Genomic DNA, 22,172 nt, shown 5'->3' on the forward strand with positions numbered 1-22,172 from the left:
CAAATACGAAAGAGTAAAATTATTTCGGGTCAGCAATCAATCGAATGTACGCATTTTCACAAACGTTCACCACAACTGATTGCGTTTTCGTCTGCAGCAAAGACAATTTAGTCTGAAGTCAAACTAACTTATGTTGTGTTCTTTTTTTTACATCAAAGATAATTTAGTTTTCGAAGCACACATGTCAATGTAAACTACTTTGAAAAGAGTTTATTTCAAACCCTACCCAAGAGTTGGAAAATGTAACCTTCAATAAAGCATTATTTATTTTTTGTGAATATCAAAACAATTTAGACTAGTCTTCAGTTAAACCAAACAAACACATTTTGCCAAACGCAAAGTAAAGTAGCCTAAAGGCCATTTAGTCCTCAATGTAACCAACGTTTTTGTAAACATCAGACCGCAACATTTTGATAAGTGCAAACTATTAAACCGAGCAATTTTCTGAGCAACGAAACGATTGCGTAAACCTCTGGACTGCGTTGAAAAGCACTTAGTGTTCAAATATAAAACACACCCTTGAGAGGATCGTCCTACGTGTTCAATTTAAAGTCTTCAATGAACTCGACGTGTGTTATTGCGAATATTAAAAAGGCGGAGTTATTATTATTTTTAAAAATCAAAATCAATTCATCTTCAATAAGTACTTTGATGGGGCTTTTTTGCAAATCCAATTCAACATAATTCTGAGTCTTCAATGAACCTCACGAATGCGTTTTCCTAAAAATCCAGAAATGATTCCGTCATCGGCAAACCTTTCCTGTCCTCAATTTATTGGGGAGCAGTTTGTTCATAACTGTGAACCGTTTTTTGGGGACAAATAAACCGCCACAAATAAGCCCCCCCCCCACCCCCCCCCCCCAAAAAAAAAACATTGCGCTGCACTACATGAGTCTGATCATTGATGACGTCACTTGAGAATCACAGTGTTGGAATAAAATCTTTGAAAAAGTAGCCAGCGGGGAACAAAAAGTACAAACACAGACCCAGAAAAAAAAGGGCCAAAAATACAGCAAGACGCTACCATCAATAACACTTTCAAAGGCTTCTGTTGACTCCTCCAGGAGTACCTGTGCATGGACAACATGAGTTACAGCTATAAATTATAGACTCTATAAATAATGTAAGTGCCTTCACTAAAGACACTGAAGGGGGGAACGTGAGTCAGTTGCATCTTTACTGTCTAAATGTGTTTTAGTGCTTGTATTTACATTGGAAGCTGAGCGGAATGCCTTTTATTTTTGGTCGGGCATTAGCGTTGGTGTCCACGAGAGGGGTCCTTTTTTTGTGATTCTCACTTGTACTTCATTCAGTCCACCTGCTCAGAGTGTCTTGCTCTGCTCCCGTCGGCTGCTGACTCCTCGACTTCTGCTCCTCACCGATCGTTTGTGTAGCCTGTTGCCGGCAGCTGTTGGAGAGAAAATTTAGAGACGTGCGCGTATTGGCAAAAACGAGAACAATTCAAACATTTTTCCCTTCCGATGAAAGTCGGCAAAGGCTTTAGTATGATTAGATGCATCAAAAGCAGTGATGGCGGGTGCAGGGAAGGTATGCTAAAGACATTTTTTTTTTAAACAATCAAAATTATATGCCTGTTTTTAAACTAAGGAATATTTTTTGCACAAAATTGCCCTATACTTGTGAAACTCACTTTCTGTACATTCCACTTGTGGACTCTCCCACTGTCCATTTTCCATACAACGTATGACAGGTAGGTGGCGCTGCGTGTAGCCCGCTTGACACTGGTAGCGCACTTTGGAGTTGACGGCGTAGCGATCTCTGGTAACGCCCATCGGTGAGCCGTGAGCCAACTCCGGGGGCGCTCCGCACCCCGCTGACGGGGAGCACAATGATAGAATGTAAAATGCTCTGAGACGTTTGACAGGCGCAATTTATTTGACTTTGTCGTCTTGTGCAAAATGTATTTAAATGCCAAAGATTTGGTCACGTGCATTCAAAAGTATAGAGAAGGTTAAATGGAGTTCAACTCGACTCAACAGTATTTCTAGAGCACTTTAAAACAACCACCGTTGTATCCGAAGTGCTGTGCACGGAGCAAAAATAATTAATAATTAATAACAAAGAGCACAAAAACAGCGGAACCAAAAATCGAGTCTCATGCCGAGTCAAAATCCAAAGAATAAAAATGAGTTTTAAGACGAGGTTCATTCCAGAGAGAGGGAGTGGCAATGGAAAAGACTCGATGCCCTCTGAGCCTCTGCTTCATTCTTGGTACCTCTAATAGTGTCTGGCAGGTGCGCCGCGGTGGAGGAGCTCAGAGAGGTCAGGTGGGGCCAGGCCACTTCAAGATTTGAAAACAAAAAATAGAATCTTAAAAAGAACTCTCAAATGTACAGGGAGCCAGTGAAGGGATGCCAGAGTAGGAGTTGTTTGCTCCCTCTTACGAGTATCAGTCAAGAGGCAAGCAGCAGCATTTTGGACCAACTGGAGATGGTTAATGGAGGAATAGCTGACTCCAAAGTGAAGTGCATTACAGTAATCCAGCAGAGATGTGACAAAGGCATGAATAACTTTCAAAGTGCTCCTGAGAAAGTAGAGGCTTGGCTTTAGCCAGCTGCCTAAAATAAAAGGTAATGGTGCATTTTAGGTTCATCCTAACTTCATGTGTTTTACCCTGATCCATGTATTCACCCTTCCACAAAGTCGTTCAGTATACAGTAATCCTGCCAAGGATCAAACAAAGTACCAAGGAAGTCACTCTGCATTAGTTCCTACCGGGTTGAGTCTTGCATGAGAAGGGAAGGTAGTAGTTGCAAGGAACGTCATTCCACTGGCCTCCTTCGTGCCCGATCATGACCACGCAGTCCTCCCCAGAGTTGAAGTAGTTGTCAGGTTGGTTAGGTCTCCAGTTCTCGTACGTCTGGGACGTCACAAATGTTGTAATAAGTGCTTATCTGCGAACTCTTGTGCGCTGACACAAAACCACAAGATCCATTCCCCGTGATCAACTTCAGTTTGTCTCAACTCACAAGAGCGCTGCCGTCTGTCCAGCGGAATTCATTCTGGACTTCTTTGTCATTGAGACCGATCCACTCATAGTCTTGACCTTTGGCTGTCAAGCCAAGACAGAGATATTTCATAAACCGCTTCTACAAATATATGTTTGCATCTGAAATGGGCTGCATAAAATCGGTATCACTTACAGTTGAGAAACTGCTGCTCCTCTTCAGATCTGACGCTGACCAAGTGGGCATTGAGCTCCCGGCAACGCTGCTCAGCATCTGACCAGGTGTGTCTGTCAGCAAAGTGGAGGTAACAGCTTCCCATGAACTCCAACCAGCCCTCGGGACAACTATTAACAGCTGCAGGCAATATAAAAAAAGAAGAGTGACTTTGAAGCTCCATTATGTTTTGTTTTTTGGTGGGGTTTTTTTGGCATTATGACAAGTGCCTTACCCTCTTCTACCTCTGGCTCCTCCACAACAGGAGCGGTCGCTAGTGAAATCGTTGGTGCAGTGGTTGGGCTGACGTAGGCAGGGTCTGGAGTCATGACGATGACTGTGGCCTCCTCGTGCCCAGACGGTCCATTATAGTCTGGGTAGGTCATCGTCGATCCAGGAGGAAAAGCTATAGAAAGCCCAGTCGTTGACGGCTTGTCACTGCCTGAGATTTGAAGATGGGTTCCTGAACCACTTTCCTGGCCACTTATTTCTACAACCCCGCGGCCCTCTTCTGGATGATGCTCCTGGGGAGAAACGATAACTTCCTTTATCCCATCATCCGTTAGAAAGATGATGTCACCTTCCGTCTGGGAAGGTTGGCCAGAGGCAGAACCGCTGCCTGAAACACCAGATGGAAAACCACTTGGAGCGCCACTGGGGAAGCCGGATGCATAGGGTGGAAATCCAGACAACTCCTGATCTCCTGATGGCTGGATTGTTAAGTCAATGGCACTGTTGTCGGTAAAGGAGATGCCAGAAAATCCATCGATGCCCGACCCTGACATAGAGCTGGATCCAGACGTAGATCCTGATCCAGACATTTCAGCAGATCCATACAACTCCTGCTCTCCTGATTGATGAACCGTGAGGTCGACGGCACCGTTGTCTGTAAAGGTGATGCCAGAAAATTCACCGGAGCCTGACCCGGACAAAAAACCTGATCCGGAAATAGATCCTGATCCAGACATTTCAGCAGATCCGTACAGCTCCTGCTCTCCTGATTGATGAACTGTGAGGTCGACGGCACCGTTGTCTGTAAAGGTGATGCCAGAAAATTCACCGAAGCCCGACCCGGACAAAAAACCTGATCCGGAAATAGATCCTGATCCGGACATTTCAGCAGATCCGTACAGCTCCTGCTCTCTTGATTGCTGAACTGTCAGGTCAATGACGCTGTTGTCTGTAAAGGTGATACCAGAAAATCCACTGCCTGACCCAGACATAACTCCTGATCCAGACATGCTTCCTGACCCGGACATACCTGAAGTCCACAACACCCCACTACCTAACTCCTGCTCAGTGAGGGTTGGGATCAACAGTTCTCTCTCCTTTCCATCCAGTATATTGATCAGAATTTCACCACCGCTGCCACTAATGTCTTCACTGCCACTAGCAGAACCTGATCCTGACACAAGAAATCCAGACCCAGATCCTGATCCGCTATAGGAGTCTCCTGAGGTGAAGATTGCACTGCCACCCTCTGCTCCTTGCGGATCACCAGAGGCAGAATGGTCTCCTGACAGGATGTCAGTGTGTCCACTGAAGGTGATGTCAAGTCCTGAACCAGAAGCTCCGCTCCCGCTGGTGGTGCTGGACTCGCCTGAGATTTGAAGATCCCCACTGGCTGAATGGTCGCCTGAGATTTGAAGATCCCCACTGGCTGAATGATCGCCTGAGATTTGAAGATCCCCACTGGCTGAATGATCGCCTGATATTTGAAGGTCCCCACTGGCTGAATGATCACCAGATCCAGATGCAGAACCATCAACTGAAACTAGAGTTCAAAATTGGAATAAAAATAAATTAGCGACTGAATTTTGTTGTTCCAATGTGCAGCTACTGTGCCATGATTTCAGAATCAGTACAGGTTCAATGTGTAGGCACATTCAGGCACATTTTATGTGCCTGAAGTCTTACCAGTAGGAATCGTTAGCTGGGTTGTGATGTTGGTCTTTTGGATAACCACTTCAATTTCTGTGATGTTTGCCATTGTTTCGGTGTCAGTGTAACCCACAGGAGGTTCAACTAAAATCAAAAAAGAAAATTCGGCGTAAGAATAGTAGAATGGATTGGCCAAAACAGAAAGTACCTTTGAGGGTGAACTAAAGTAAAACAAATAGAAGTACAGACATCTGATTTTACAGATATAGTCTTACTAGTAGTAGTGGCATGATCAGCTGCAACCGTTGTCTTGGTGACAACATCCACTGTCAGTAACTTGTCAAAAATGGTTTCGCTGACAGTGTCAATGGTGGTTTTGCTGTCAATTTCAATGGTGCGTATTTCAGCTGTAAAACACAGAATCCGGCAGGGAATTGTGAGTGACCGTCGGAGTGAATTGAAGTTGAACCCGACAGATGACTCCAGCCACACTGTTTCCTACCTTTGAAACAATAGGCGTCATAGCGTGAGTGCTCATCAGGAAATCCAGTCTGGTTGGGGAATGCATAGATGATGTGCACGCCCACCCGGCCTCCCCCACAGTAGGATCTGGAGGTTGTGATGGGATATCGGACACTACGGTCCATCAGCCAACCTGGGCGGCACTTGTCGAGGCCTTGGTTCCACGCGGCATACATCTGCCCGGTTGTGGCCAGCGTGGTGTTGAGTTTCTCACAGTGCTGCACGGCCTCCTCAAAGGAGAAGCTGTCATAGTCACTGGTGAAGAAGACCTCACCTTGAAGAGGAATGAAAGCATCGAGGAGTTGAAACGCCTGACGTGAAGACCTGAATGCGGTGTTGACAACACCTATGAATTTCAAGGGTAACCGGGTCCTGACCTTCCAGACGTTCGACATAACAAAATACATCATAACGCTCTGTGTCTGGCCTCAGGCCATAGGATCGGACTCCCGGAAGGTGCAGCAGATTGCCCGCACAATTATCTCGGGGTGACACAATCGGATACCTAAGCACGAGAGATATTTCTTTTAGTTGGTTTTTAAGACGCTGCTTCCAAAAACATGTGCATTCATCCCACCACTAACACACCTGACACTCTGGTCACCAAGCCAACCAGCGTCACATTGGTGCAGGCCTTTCTCAAAGGCTGCCTGTAGCTGCAGGGGGCTGGCAATGACTGCTCCAATACTCTTGCAGGCCTGTTGGGCCTCCAGAAAGGTCAGCGTGTAGCGACCGGTAATAGGTCGGTAGTGGAACACGACGCCTATTGGTGATTGGGGAGAAAACCAAAAAATTTGATTTGAGAACATTCTGGTCATCTTGTATCTTGAGCATTTGCAATGCACTGGCTACTGTGCCAGCAAAGAAGAACAGCAAGTTTACCGGTGGGACCCATGGCGGCATCTGTAAAAGGAGGTGAGATAGGCTTGGTGAGAATGTCCACACCACCGTGCTTGATCTCTTGACCTCCTGGGGGGGTTGTGAGTCCTGCATAAACTCCAGGAGCTGGGGTTATGCCCATGATGTCCGGGAAAGGAGTGATCCGGCCGGGAACTGCACCTTCGTCATCGCTACCTGTTCATGTGACAATGTTGTCGTTTCAGTACTGTTTTTATTTTACAGATCGAGGTTTCCAAACATTTATTGAGCCAATCTTATTCCCTCACAAATGTACTTGTTTGGCATGTTTAGTTGAACGTGAGGCTATGATTCTGTTAGTGAATGGCAACAGGTGGATACAAATGCTCTAGCGGAAGAGCATTTGCGTGTTGTGCTGGGGTTCTGGGTTCCTTACTTAAAGTCACCTCAGAAGTGCTGCAGATACAGAATGTAGTTCTCAGCTGGTTTTAAACCTACAGTACATCTTAGACTACATTCCTACAACACAGTCGTTTACGTCCTTGCTAAGGTTGAGCAAGTACAGTACCTTGGAAGCAGATAGCATCGTAACGAGAGCTCGTGATGGGGTATCCTGTCTGGTTAGGGAACAGGTAGACCGTTCTGACTCCCAAGAGGCCGCCTCCACACTGAGGCCTGGCAATGTTGATGGGGTAGCGTACGCTCCTGTCGCCCAACCAGCCGGCATTGCACACGTCCATGCCGCCCTTCCAGGCCAGATAAAGCTCTCCGGTGGTGGCAAGTCGGGCACCCAGTTTATTGCACTGATCCTTCGCTTCGTGGAAAGTGAACTTCTCCACTGACATAGAGTAGAAGACTCTGCCTGGGAGGAGAAACAGAGTGAATGAAATTTCCCATCGTATATTAGTAATTCAGTATCCATACAGTATTTAATTCGACCACGGTATTGTTTCGGGAGTGTAGTTGGCATCGTACCAGCCATCTTCTCTGCAAAACAGTACACATCGTAAGTCTCGTTGACGTCTCTCACTCCGTAGGTTCTCACGCCGGGAAAGTTTTCCTTGTCTCCGTAGCATTCCTTCCGAGGCTCGTGGATGGGGTACCTCAAAAAGGACAGTAAAGGGAATTCAGTACCTGGACTCTGAGTTTAGAAGAGGGAGGTCTAGGACACATTTTATTCTTCCCTGTTATGATGTAAAACAGCCGCATCCTTTTATTTTGATGTGGTGAAAACCAACATTCACATGAGCTGTGTTGGAGTAGAAGGACAGAAATCCATTCTCCGTTTATTAGTGATGAAGGAATACTACCTAACAGTCTGATCAGACAGCCATCCTGCATCACACTGGTGGTATCCATCATCGTAGGCGGCCTGCAGTTGGGCAGGGCTTGCAATGGTGGCGCTGTTTTGGATGCAAGCGGCCTTGGCCTTCTCAAAGGTGAGGGTGTACCGGGTGGTGATGGCTCGATAGTGGAACACGATACCTGTGAGTCAGACATAAAGATGGAGACGGTTTACGCAGCCTAATCACATCTTACATGCACTGTTTAAATCTGACAAGTTGTGTTTCCACCATGCGGCACCGTTTACGGTACAGCTTGGAACCCCAATCCTGAACCTGATCACCACCCAGACCGAATACCCTTGACCAATCTCACAGGTATGATGTCATAACAAAATTAAACAATGAAGGCCATCTAACTCCCTGTCCGTGGTGTACGCCAAGGCATTCCCAGACCAGCCGTGAGTCAGAGTTTCCTCCCCGGTGTGTCCGACGCCTGCCCCGAGGTCTCCTCTCACTTGGATATGCCGCAAACACCTCACCAAGGAGGCATGCGGAAAATATGTGCTACCTACCTCAACTGGCTCTTTTTGAAATAGTCAAGCTACTCTCAGTCCCTCCGGGATACAGAGCGTCTCACCTTATCTCTAAGGGTGAGCTCGAATGCTTTGTGAAGGAAACTTTGTATTCGTGATCTTCTTCTTTTCACTCCTACCGAAAACTCATAACCGAAGGTAAGGGTGGGAATGCAGATCAACCAGTAAGTGGTCTCAGATTTACAGATGCTGTGCTGCTAGATGGAAACAAGTCAAGCCCGAGTTCATTTGAAAGCGAGATCAGATTGTGTCTGCACGTCATACCCTGAACCTGGATGTCCACGGTGTCATAGTTGTCCTCGATGCCGTGCATGATTTCACAGCGGTAGGTGCCTGAGTCTTTGGACCTCAGCTCTGTGATCTCCAGGCTGGCGTCTGAGGACACCAGCGGGTAGTTGACCATTGTTACTCTGTCCAAGTACTCCCTCTCAACGTGGACTTTGCCCTCCGATGCCACCAAGATGGTTGTGACATTCTCCTTGGTGACGAAGCTCCATTTGATGCGGTGGGAGAGAGGCGCGATGGTCGGTGCGCCTGGGTCGCTGGCAGTGTTGTCCTGGAAGTAGCACGGCACCACCAGCTTGCCCCCCAGAAGGGGGCGGAGAGGCACCGCCGATGGGATGCTGACACGGAGTGTGCCGTCCAAGCCTGCGTGAGAGACAGGTCCGTGGGTGATTTGCCAAATGGATAGACCAAAAAGTGAAAGGTGATCGCTCCAGAAACGAACCTCTCGCAGCTAATTAGCTTAGTTGCTGTTCTCGCCAGTGTGGAGGATTTATTTTGTATGACGCCAATAGACACAACAAGTGACCTAAACGCCACCTTCGGCCACAATGCACAGCGGGATCTTGGTTAAAGTTACCCGTTAGTAAAACTTGTTGACGTTACAGAAGTTAAAACCGCGGCAGACGCCGACCAACTTATTGAACGCTGGTGGCTAGCTGCTGCTGTACGTTCCAGGTGAATGGAGTAACTTTGTGCGTCTTAAAGCCCTTTGGGCACCCACCGTATGATGCAGACACAGTGCTATACGTGCACTCAATTTGACATTTTAATCCAACTTCCTGAAAAGCGCAAGTGCGAATCGATTCGGACGTCACTCGCTGAGAATTAACACGAATGACGAGTGGAGGTTTTCTGTGTGAGTCCGAGCCCTAGTATGGACTAATTGCCGGACCAAATATTGGCACGGCAATGAATTGTAGCAGTATCGCTCCAGTACTGCCACTAAGCCAGCAGAGTTCCATTCCTTTGTCTGTAGTCTATTACTAACCGACGTTAATTCAGCGGTGAAGTTGTAATTACAGTAAATATTTAGGTCTGATGTGTGACATTTCAACCGCATTGCATTTCAGGTCACGGAAAGTTGAGTGGAACAAACATACCATCTTGGTGTGCAAATGATGTAGTTGCTGAAATGAAGGGCAACGAGACACACAGCAGAAGCAGGCAAGTCATCCTCACCTAAAGAAAACAAAACATTTAGTTGCCGACACTTTTTTAAACAAATATTTCTCTGCTCTATGGATTGTATTTTTGTTCCGAAAACTCCCTTTTCGAATGCTTATGTACTTTCTGATGTATAATCATTGCCCCAATATTTTGGCACCAATTGAAAAAAAACACTGCGAGGCCATCAAGGACATTTTGAACATTTCCAACAAGGCGCAGTGTGTTCCCGTTCTCCGCAGAGCCAGAGTGCACAAGCGAGGTAAAGAGTTCTCTCCAATAACAAACACAAAGTCAACACCTCGTGCTACTGGCCTAAAAGGCTCATTAGGGGAAGGAGGGGGAAAAAAAGGACAGCTTTGCCATTTTAGTCACTGCAATCACGTATTTCCTGCAAATAGTTGAGACTGTATACTCAACTGATGGGCGGAGCAACTGCTTTCGGACAAACATGTTTTTGGACGAATAGTCGACAGTGTGGGTGGAACACAGGAGTTCATTTCAAGTGAAGTGCAACTGGTTAAAAAAAACGAAACAAAAAGGATTATCCACGGAACAAGTTTTCATCAATCTGTGCCTTTTAGGCGCTGCTGTTTTGGTTGGCATTTGAGCAGAACTGGGCTTACCGGACAAGGAGGACGCTTATTTTTCTATTGTGGAGGATTTCATTGTCATAGCAGTGTTCATGGCCATAATGGAAAACTCCAGGAAAGTGTTTTGACGCATTACGAGAATCGAGCTGGAACTTTATAAAATGTTTTTTTTTAAAAAAAGGCAGTTTACATCAATTACAAATTCTTCTCATGTTACACATGTGTTTTCTTCATGTAACAATTTATTCCTTACAAATTATGAGTTTTAATGACCACTGAAAATTTGTCACACATAAGGCAGATTTATTCTCATAATTTAATTTAAATTTAAAAACACTTTTATCGCCAACTTTTTCACTCTGACAAACATATTTTTACAGTACACAAGTCAATAGATTGATTGTCATAAATTTCAACAATTTTTTCATTGTAATTTTCCGATTTAAGATAAGAAGATAAGAAAAACCTTTATTAGTCTCGCAATGGAGAAATTCCCAATTCTAAAAACATTTAGAAGGTTTTATGGCAAAAGATTTTCAAAACAATTCGAAATCACAAATCTTTTTGAAAGTTGTGAACTGTTTCCCTCATAAGTGAAGTGAATCAAGAAAAGGCACACCTTGCAGACGAAGACTGGTCAAATCAAGGTGTAGTTCTTACATTGACATATAGGGGGCAGTCGTTGGAACACAGTGTGCCAACTCCCATTTCCAAGATGGACGCACCCGTGAAAACATTTCAATTCCAGCAACAAAAACATCCCTCAAAGTCAAGATCAGCCATTGAAAGACGACACCGAAGGTAAGTAGTGCTTAGGTGCATCTGCACCTTACTAGAAGTGAGTCATTTATCATCCTTCGTGAAATATCAATACATTTGGCGGATATCTGGATGCCCTCAACTGTTTTTCAAATCTCAGTTTGTTTCCTTGCTTTAAGGCCGTGGTGTTCAAACTACCACCTGGGGGGTCGTTTGTGGCCCGTCAGACAATTTTCAGTGGCTCGTGGCATATATTAAAATGACTTTTGACCTGGCCAAGAATCGTTTTTTGGGGGGGTCGTGGGGGGGGGCAGAGTGAGAACTGAAAGTGTTGAAAATATAAGTGCGACCTCATGAATAAATCTGCGACCTTCAAAAAGAAGAGAATGGACACCCCTGCTTTAAAGTAACCTCCGTGAGGCTGACCAGGGTTCAAATTACGAAACTAAAAATCAGAACACCGCCTTTAGTTGTGGATGAAAAGTTAAAGCATGAGCCAAGGTGAATAGCCAAGACTCAAATCATTATATTTATCCAAATTGTATAATCTAAGGAAAACCACAATTTATCTCTTCAACAAGTATCAATAAAAAGTCATCACGAGCATAGAAATCCCCCAGACCTGACTGCATTCTAACAACAAAGGGTTTGAATCAAACAACAAAATAATCACATACTCTCTTTTCTTGTCCAATGCAAAAGGCTCTCGCATAACAAGGGAGGATGGCACAAAACTTCAGAACGAGAAATCAACATACAGTGCAAGAGCTATCCCCCCCAAAAAAAATCTCACACAAAATGTTCAATATTGAGGTACTATCTTTGTACTGCATACTATTCCAAATCCACCCAAAAATTATTTGGCCCACCTCACATTGTAGTATGAGACCCAATGTAAGTGCAACTAAGACATGTCTGCCATCTAGTGGTGAACAGTGATAGTACAACTTAAGACTACCGTCAACCCCTGCATATTCCCAGATCCGCAACCGCAGATTCACATATTTGCAGATTTTTTTTCAACATATTTTCAAATTTACAATTTTATTTTTGTGGGATTTTTCCTCCTTATTTCCAGCCCAAAAAGAATATTGTATATCTAAAATACATATAAATACGTTTTGAAACTGAAGATGCTCACACCCATTTGGAGAAGCGGTATTTGATTGACAATTGAACAGCAGACACGCCCACATCATCTCCAAATGGAGAAAACGGCTTGAATATTCCCTATTCTGAAGCCTCATTTGATACACGTATTTTTTTTTAAACACACGACACGACATTTCTTTTCACTTGAAAGCGAGTCTCCTGCAATTATGACAAGCGACCCCACTCGTTGTCGGTGGCTCCATGAAAAACGATTTTCCTCATTGAAGCTCATCAAGAATCATTGCCTCCAAATGAAGTGACTCTCCACAGTGTGTTCATTCATTCGATGGGGGTGGGGATGTCGGGGGGGGGGGGGCTGGCTTGGTGGTGAGGCCGCTCCCCACTTGGGTCACTGTGGTATGTTCCGCTTGCAGCCGAGGTGATGGGCAATGAGGCCTTGGTTTGTTCCCGCTCTGGACAGGGGCAGGGCTTTTTGGGAGGGGTGCAGCCCTGCCAAGGTAAATAAAGGGGGGCGGGCAAACTCCCCCCCCCCCACCCTCCCCCAAATCCTCCAGAGTCACACATTGGCAGAACAGAGTGGACATTGATATGAACGCACACAGTGCAACACACTCAGAGGGAACGTGTGGCAACGTGCGTCTGTTGCTAGGAAATATGAGTTTTTGTGCGTGTGTGTGTGTATACTGTAAGGCGTATGTTTGAGAACACACACACTCTTGTACAGTGAGGGGGGAAAAAACACATCACAGGTGGTTCAAGGTGAATTAGTAGCACAGAGCGTATTCCACATTCTCACCTCATATACAGTACTCGGCTACTGTTGTGATGGCGTGTTTTAAAATTGACAATTTAGGACAGTCCGTCACCCATGTTGGTGATTTGTGGTGCAAAATGTGGCGCTTTCTCTCATTCAAGCAACATCTGTCAATTGGAATTCACAATGGGAGCCCAGGGAGCCCCACATCGCCATGGTAACGGGACGTCGCCTCCAAGGAGAAAGGCGACGGAAAATTCGGTACTGGACTGCTAAAGGTGCCTCTGATCCAAACATTTTTGAACCCCCCCCCCCCCCCCCCAAACAAAACAGGCTTTGAGATGCAGTGAGACGCTCACAATCTGAAAAAAAAAATCGTCTATTTCTTTTCAATGGTCAAAAAGCATGATCGAAAATAGTTTTTGGGGTGTTCTTTGTTTTATTTATTGGCTAGGAGGTAAACAATGAACACGTGCCACAATAATAAGGAGGTAGCAACCATTCCGAGCAGACCAAGCAAAAATAAAAATGCATACGTTAAATAAATTACAAAATATGTTTGCCGTGTTTTTTGTTTGTTTGTTGAACCAGAAAAAGACCACCCTAGAATATTATACTTGCGCACATTGTGCTACTCATTCTAGTGCCGCATATAGGCCACACGGGGGCAGTATAAGATAGAAATTCAGAGAATTAGCTCCTCTCTTGCCTTCTCAATACAGCGGTAATATCAGACCTTCTTTGCAGGGGATGAAGAATAAATGCCTTCAGAAAATTGTTTCGTTGTCTGTAACCCGCTGGATTGTTTGTTTTCAGAAATCCGTTGCTCAAAGGGTAACAACACCGCCGCATGGATGCTAATTTTTAGCCAGGGTGCCTTTGGGGTTTCCCATTGTATGCTAGCGGAGGTTATCTGGTTGTTTCAGATACACAATGTGTCATTCTCTTAGTTTGTGAGTAATCTCGGGTGAGAAAGGCATAAAACAGCTTGAAGGAGGGCTTTTTTTTCTCTTTTTTCCCAAAAGAATATTTACAAATTGTATCAAGGCACTGAGTTATTATAGAGACTTTTGTTTTGTCCCATCAGGCAAATTAAGAAAAAAGTAAATAAATGTGTAATAAAAATGTTTTTGTTTTTTTTCCATTTCAAGAAAATAGTGCCCGTCTGAATCCAGTTTGTATAATTGGGTGGCACTGTCATTTTCCGTTGTAACCACATCAGGCTCCCAAGAAACACGTTTGGGAATGAATTTTTTTCCGTGGACAAGAGTAATGGTGACAAAGCGCGATTGAACGTGGGTTGAGTAATTTCTCGCCTTAGGGTGGGCAAAAACTCAAAGCACAGAGGAACTCTAATAAAAGCACCAAGGCTCACAAATGCATGGTGTTATTTTATCATTGTGTCACTCATCAAAGTAGTGGACTGAAACGAAGCCCCCAGGTAGGGAAAAGATTCACTTGATCACTTTCGGGCAGTTCTCCAATTTCACTACTTTTACAGTCACTCGGAATCCCGTTTAGAGGAAATTGAAGAGCAAAAGGTCCCAGACTCAAGAATCAAATGATACCATACAAGACTTCCACCGGGTCCATCCAGGAAATACCATTAAAGCTTTCTGAAGTTAATCATCAATCAATACCTGTTCAACTCGCCCAAACTCCCCCCCCCCCCCCACCCGCTACCCTCCCTCACATCCAAAGCGCCCGTCTTGCCAGTATTCCCGGGTACGTACCGTTGATGCTCCGAAGCTCTGGTTGGCCGGTGACTGCGGGGGCCTGTGGCTCCTGCCTGAGTAGGAGAGCAGAAAGAAGCTTTATTCAAACGCGAGAGCACATTTAGATGTTGGAAAAGAGGAGGAGGGAGAGAGGGAAGAAGGGAGGGAGCTTGGGGAAGGAAAGGAGGAAGGTGGGTGAGGTGGAAGATGTGCTCCTTTCCTGCTTAGGGGCTGAGGGAGGTCAAGCCTGGAAAAGATCAATGATATCAACACGTACTGCTCAACATGACCAATCTGGATTTCTTGAGGCTGGTTCCGATATTTGGCCGATTGCAATTACAGTAACTGATGAATTAAAAAAAGATATATATCATGAATACAGGAACAATGACAAAGATAAGAATTACAGGCAGAACACGACTGTTTTACACGACTTGGTCCAATTGCCATCTCGGGGGCGGCCATTTTGCCACTTGCTGTTCACTGAAAATGACATCACGGTTGCTCAGGGAACAACCAATCACGGCTCACCTGCTTTCTGAAGCTGAGCCATGATTGGGGTTGGATGTTTTCAAGCTTAAAATGTCGACATTGACATCATGGAATATTGATTGATGTTAAAAAAAAAATAATATATATATATATATATATATATATATATATATATAAATTAAACCCTTTCACACTATATTTGTTCAACAGTACTGGACAGTGAAGGTCCATCATGTGCTCGTAAAAGCCAAAACGTCCATCCTTTATGCAAGTGCACGTATTTAGTACTTGTCTACAGTGTGTGTGTGAACACACATATAGAGGTCTCAAAGATATTGACTCCTGTATATAAATGCAAATTGATTTTAACATTGATTTCCAAACAGCAGTCATTATTTGCACCAAGCCTTTTTTTTCTACTAGAAAGCCGACTAGAACAAATGAAAATTACTTGGGGTTGATCAGAAGCACTTTAAATTGTGCTGACTGCCATTGAACATGATTTTGAATCTCATTGGTTTTATTCCAAACCTCTGCCAGTTGTAATGTTTCAGTTGGTGTGTGTGTGTGTGTGTGTGTTTTTAATACTTGCCCTTTCAAGGTTTTGAAATAATTTATCTTCTCATTTTTCTCCATCGCAAAAACCATTTGAGCAGCGGGTGTGTAGCCATTGGCTAACCACTGTGAATGTATTTCAATGATTTCCTTTGGGAGCCTTCGAGCTACTGCTCAAGATTCTTAGAATGTTCAAAAACGATTGGGGGGGGGGGGGAACAGCTGTTTGTGTTTGTACAAGCATGCGCTTACCTCTTTCACGTGCGCCATTGAGTGTACTCGAACATTAAAAAAAAAAAAAAGCCCACCAAACTCCATTCAGGGGCATCAATGCGGGCCCTGTGCTCGCCGCCCTCATGACGACGCGTACGCAACGTAACCCGCAACGTTCAAAGCAAAACATGTTCAAGAGCCGTTTTTAAACCCTCGTTTGCAGACACGTTTGAGCGACACACTTGGCGTTTGTACACCGGGGACGTTTGGAAATGCAATTACGCCCTGAAACTCTTTTAACCTTGAGGAATCGGTTTGCTTTTCCTGTCTTTAAATCTAAATGCGGCTTCATTTGTCCGTGCTCAACTCTTTTGACACCCTGCTCTTTGATTCGAACAGGGTGCCAAAATCATTTTCCCTCAGTGGCCAATTATGACTTTGAAAATCAGACTTTGAAGAAATGTTTCTTTGCCATCACATCATTAATTACAGGCACTTGCATTTTATTATTACAGCGGACATGAAAAGTTTACACGCCTTATCCAAATTGCTTCAGAGAACATCTGAACTTTAATTGTGGTTGATCAGCGGCATGGCAGATGTATGCTAACTCCCGCTTAATATGAGTATCAATGCGGTTGGTTCAATGTGAACACAGCCACGTGTCCGGGTAAGAGGGTGTGCACACTTTTGCAACCACATCATGCCAGTTTTCTTTTGTTTGTTTTTACTTCCCCTTGCTGGAATGTGAACAGAATGTGTAAACTTGATTTATTTTTTATTTTTTGCAACATATTGAGTTTGAAGTCATGGACCCAAATATAAATGCAGGAGAAGGCCACATGCTAGCTCTTTGGCACCCGTGGCTTCATCTATTCACGTTTTTTTTTTCAATTTTTTTGTCATTTGTTTTTGGGGGGGGGGGTGGGTGGGCAGAGGGGAGACAACCCAATTATTGTAGGGTTGTTGTTGTTTTTTTCAGGGGGTCAACCCTAATTTTTCGTGGCAACCACTTATGGTGGTTTGTCAGCGCTTTGTTTTTATCGATTGACGGATTGATTGATTTTTCTCATTGCATTTATAATGGCCATCAATTATATGCCGATTGTCACTATTTGCAGGCCGGCCAATTCATGTGAGGAAGTTGGTGAAAAGAAAATGCTTGCACGCATTAAAACGCGAAGTGACAACATGGCGAGTATTCCTTCGCCGGAGTGTTTGTTTGTCCTTATATTGATGCCCTCTCGAGGTTTTGGTCGGAACGCAGTCCTGTCCGTTGGCCTGTTAAAAAAAGCCTGCCGCCAAGTTGGTGATCTGACTCACAAAATCGACACGAGACGCCCAAATGTGCCGTTTTATCCATGACTCTTCTTTTGACGTGACTCTCCGCAAACAGACGTCCCTCGTGAGTCATGTTTTTTTTTACGTTCACTTTTACAATCCGCAAACACGAGCGGCAACTGCCGCGGCCACTCGGAACAGAGTTCTTCTCAAAGCGGACTGGGCCGCGGACTCACACACCTGCACGCGCGCACGTGAGCATGTCCGCATGGGCACGTGCTTGCACTTTCGGACTCCTTTCAGCTGACAGACGTTTTCGGTTGCCGCACTCTGCGTCTTTCCGTCGATGCCCGGGACTCACAGAAGCTGCCCGCTGCATCCCCGGAATAAAAGTACCTTTCGGCTGACCACGTTCAGAAGCAAAGCAGAGTAAACGAAAGTCGCTTACCAAAATTGCTAAAAGAACGTACATTGAAAAGCATTTGCAATTAGGGTTCACCTCAGTTTTGTTGGCAGCTTCTTCCATGCGCGTGCAGCACAACATCCAAATGCTGATGCACCATGTTTGCTTTGAAATCTCAGCACCACAAACTGACCAGTCTGCTGACTCCCGAACCCCACCGAACTCCTGCGCCGTGAGCATTTCTTTTCGAGCAGGAACGTTCTGAATGAGCCGCGACTGTTTGATGCCCCCCCCCCCCATCACAGCTCATCATCGTGACACATTCATCCATCATCCATCCATCCGTTTTGTATGCCGCTGGTCTTGTTCGGGACGCAGGGGCGACATGATGCAATATTCATTCATTCATTCATCTTCCGAACCGCTACATCCACATTAGGGTCGCGGGGGGTGCTGGAGCCTATCCCAGCTGTCTTCGGGCAGTAGGCGGGGGACACCCCGAATTGGTTGCCAGCCAATCGCAGGGCACACAGAGACAAACAACCATGCACGCCCGCACTCACACCTAGGGACAATTTAGAGTGTTCAATCCATGCCATGCATGTTTTTGGAATGTGGGAGGAAACCGGAGCACCCGGAGAAAACCCACGCAGGCCCGGGGAGAACATGCAAACTCCACACAGGGAGGCCGGAGCTGGAATCGAACCCGGTACCTCTGCACTGTGAAGTCGATGTGCTAACCACTGGACTACCGGGCCGCCGATGCAATATTGATCACATCAATAAGGATTTCCCTGACTTATATATACGCTGTATAAATATGAGAGAATTTATATTAGCAGGACACACAGTACGTATTTACACACCCAGATATAGACTTGAATATGCTAACTGTGCCGTATACACCCGGCACATACTTGGAAGATACAGCCCACCCGTACACTTTTGTACAGAAAATATTCTGCTGGAAACTTGTGCGTTTGACTTTTCAAACGGACCAATAGACCGGGTCAATCGGAGATGAAGTTAAAAAAAAAAAAAGGTTCATTGTGAGTGGGTGTGCAAAATGTGTTTTAATTAAAAGGAATTCATTTGCAGTTTTTAAATGTTTGTGACAAGCTACAATTAACAAGCCAACCTGATAAAAACGAAATAATGTATTGTTAAATGTGCAGGTATTTTTCAATTTATTTTTACAATTAACAAATGAATAGGGCGACCTGGTTGTCCAGTGCTTAGCACGTTGAACTCGCAGTGCAGTGCTGCAGGGTTCGATTTCAGCTCCGGCCTCCCTGTGTGGAGTTTGCATGTTCTTCCCAGGCCTGCATGGGTTTTCTCCGGGTACTCCGGTTTCCTCCCCCATTCCAAAAACATGCATGGTAGGCTGATTGAACACTCCAAATTGTCCGTAGGTGCGAGTGTGAGCGTGGATGGTTGTTTGTCTGTGTGTGCCCTGCGATTGGCTGGCAACCGGTTCAGGGTGTCCCCCGCCTACTGCCCGTAGACGGCTGGGATAGGCTCCAGCACCCCCCGCGACCCTTCTGAGGATAAACCGGAGCGGAAAATGGATGGATGCACAAATGAATACAGTATTTTATACAATACTGTGCATATGCAGTAAAAAAAAAAACAACTACAAAAAACTCCACTATTATTGTGGCCTACAACGTGTACAGCTCAAATGAAAATAATTTTCAAAAAAAACACCCGCCACCACTCAAAATGCCTTATATCAACCCCAAATCATACGTACTGCCGAAATCCTTTCTGATATCATTCTAAACTGCGCTCATATAATAAACCGAGATCTGCGTTTCAGTAGCACGTACGCCAGCTAATCATGACATACTGTATGTCCCTCGGGGGCCCTGGTAATCATAAGAACTTCTTTCACTCGACGCTGGCTGACTGTGCATCTGGTCGTCGCGCCCGTGCGTGTATTGACACAGTCTCCTCCGGCAGTCGGTCGAGTGGGAGGGCCGCAGCCTTCCCCTCCGGCGGACGTGAATGGCCGCTTTATGGCTGTGGGCTGATGCCGCTCGGCTCCCTAAATTTAAACCCGCATGCATACCTGTACATGTGGATGTGCGAGACAAGCTGGCAGCTCTGGTGACAGTGTCTGCTGAGGAATTTAAATGAAGGAGCTGCCACCCCTCAAAAAAATGTCTGGATCCACCAAATATATGCAGTGGCGTTATAGGACTAAGAAAAAAAAAATCTATGAATGCTCGCTCCATGCTCGATTTGATAAGACTCTTTGTGCGCCGTTAAATGAATAATTAATTTCGGGTGGCGTGGTTCGGGTGTGAAGGGTCGTCTGCTGTGGATCTTGAACTTTTTAAAGCGGTTACCAGCTAAAAAAAAAATGCTCGACTATCCAGTTCGCACCATCTTGACTAAAATACAGCAGCACAGGAGGCCACTTCCTCTCACCCTGCACTTAAATGCAGGAAACCAAATTGGACTGAAATTATGATTCGGACGGCCCGGTAGTCCAGTGGTTAGCACGTCGGCTTCACAGTGCAGAGGTACCGGGTTCGATTCCAGCTCCGGCCTCCCTGTGTGGAGTTTGCATGTTCTCCCCGGGCCTGCGTGGGTTTTCTCCGGGTGCTCCGGTTTCCTCCCACATTCCAAAAACATGCATGTCAGGCTGATTGGACGCTCTAAATTGTCCCTAGGTGTGAGTGTGGGCGTGGATGGTTGTTCGTCTCTGTGTGCCCTGCGATTGGCTGGCAACTGATTCAGGGTGTCCCCCGCCTACTGCCCGAAGACGGCTGGGATAGGCTCCAGCACCCCCCGCGACCCTAGTGAGGATCAAGCGGTTCGGAAAATGGATGGATGGATTATGATTCGGTTAAAATGTATTCCACTCGAGGGTGAAAAGTTGTGTTTGTAAACGGACAAAACAAGCCGTTCTAAAATATTGAACGCTACTGTATTGTACTTGCGTACTGTGATTGAGTGACGACTTGTCCTGTGTAGAGAACATGCAAAGGGAGGCCGCAGATGGAATTCGAACCCATGAAATCTGAAATCGGGGTGGATGTGCTGACCACTCTTCTGCGGTGCCGTCGCTTATGAACTAATAAATAAGACACATTTTGGCCTTGACTGCTTGATGACAGACACATTGTACTTACAGTAAGCGTATGAGTAAACATTTTGGAGGCGTCAGACAAAGACTCAATTGGAATTTCTATCAAGATCATCGTGTCGGCGCACATTCATTTGAGTAAGTTATTTCAAACGGGCCCACTTCCCTTCGTTTCCTCGAGTGGAACACAACAAAGATTTGATTGTCTGAAGGTGCGATGACCTTCAATGATTGAGAGCCCGCAAACACTATGGCCTTCATTCGAAATACTGCTTTTTTTTATTTTAACACGTGTTACATAATATTTTAAAAAAAAAATTCTCCCCTGGACACATTTGGATGCAGCATAGGCGGTGATAGAGTACCAAGAGGAAGGAGGGAGAATTTACGTTACTGGCTTGTTGAGAACACTCACTTCCTTATGCGGCGGCACAGACTGGCTTCTCATGTACCGTTGCATGATGGGACCGCACTTTCTAGACGCCGTGCCAGGCTGGGATCAGCCATACCAAGCTCGCCTAGCTGGCGTGCGGGTATGTCACTCAGAGAGAAGCAAAAAAGTGAAATTGTGGACGTCAATGTGATGTCTTTCATACAGTTAGCTACGGTATCTGCAAGGCTAAAGGGTTTAAACTAAGAAATGTAATATTGATAATAATATTAATAATAGATCACCGACGGTGTCATGAGACATTTGCCTCACTCTTTGGGTAGCGTGGCATCAGTTCCCACACAGTGATGGTGCGAATGTGACCGTGAATGGTTGTCTGTCTCCATGTATACCCTGTGATTGACTGCTGCGGAGTAAGGATCGGCGAGCACCAATACCAGGTATGGGTATCGGGCCGATACTGGTTTATTTATGATACTTAAGGCGAAAAAACATCTTCCTCAGTTGTAGTTGGCGCTATACTGCTGCAGTTTGACACATCCGTGAATCACCTTTTTTTCGCCACTGTGTTAAATATTTTTTTTAATTTTGAGGCATCGTTGAGAGTGAATCATCGCACTGGTATCGGTTTGTAAAAAGTGGTATCGGATACTCCTTCTGCTGACCAGTCCACAGTGTAGTCTGCCTTTCTTCTGATGTCAGCTGCTAAACCTACACACTCTACAAAAAAAAAAAGACAGGGCATGGAATCAAACTTTGTGAGGCAGACGTCGTAAGCAGTCATCCAATTTGTCGACCAGTCGTTCATGTGCTGCATTATAATCATAAGAATTTTAATAATTAATAATGTAATTAAAAAATATACTGCCGTAAATCAATCGGCATGATGGGCCGCGTAGAGTGCGAGGGCCGTATTTGGCCCACGGGCCAAAGCTTGCCCCCTACAAACCGATTGTCGCGTGTGTTGCAGTGCCCCAAAACGTGACGCTAGGTGGCGGCACCGTCACGGGGACAGCTACGCTCTCCCCCCGGCGGCAC

At 45.3% G+C, this 22,172-nt stretch overlaps 1 protein-coding gene across 1 annotated transcript; it reads right to left on the reverse strand.

Moving 5' to 3' along the window:
- Positions 1-857: 857 nt before the first annotated feature.
- Positions 858-14,776, reverse strand: acanb (aggrecan b). Its single transcript, XM_086109374.1, has 18 exons — positions 14,724-14,776; positions 9,708-9,786; positions 8,587-8,970; positions 7,754-7,928; positions 7,419-7,546; positions 7,012-7,305; positions 6,468-6,659; positions 6,174-6,348; positions 5,963-6,090; positions 5,566-5,859; positions 5,339-5,470; positions 5,100-5,207; positions 3,418-4,956; positions 3,165-3,323; positions 2,991-3,073; positions 2,737-2,881; positions 1,652-1,834; positions 858-1,408 (listed from the first exon to the last, which is right to left on the reverse strand). The coding sequence occupies exons 2-18, from the start codon at positions 9,778-9,780 to the stop codon at positions 1,323-1,325; spliced, it is 4,278 nt and encodes a 1,425-aa protein (XP_085965500.1). The 5' UTR covers positions 9,781-9,786; positions 14,724-14,776; the 3' UTR covers positions 858-1,322.
- Positions 14,777-22,172: the final 7,396 nt, after the last annotated feature.

The sequence above is a fragment of the Hippocampus guttulatus genome, chromosome 4, assembly GCF_054856545.1.
Source record: "Hippocampus guttulatus isolate MCC_2025c chromosome 4, RoL_Hgut_1.0, whole genome shotgun sequence".
In the NCBI taxonomy this organism is placed as follows: Eukaryota; Metazoa; Chordata; class Actinopteri; order Syngnathiformes; family Syngnathidae; genus Hippocampus; species Hippocampus guttulatus.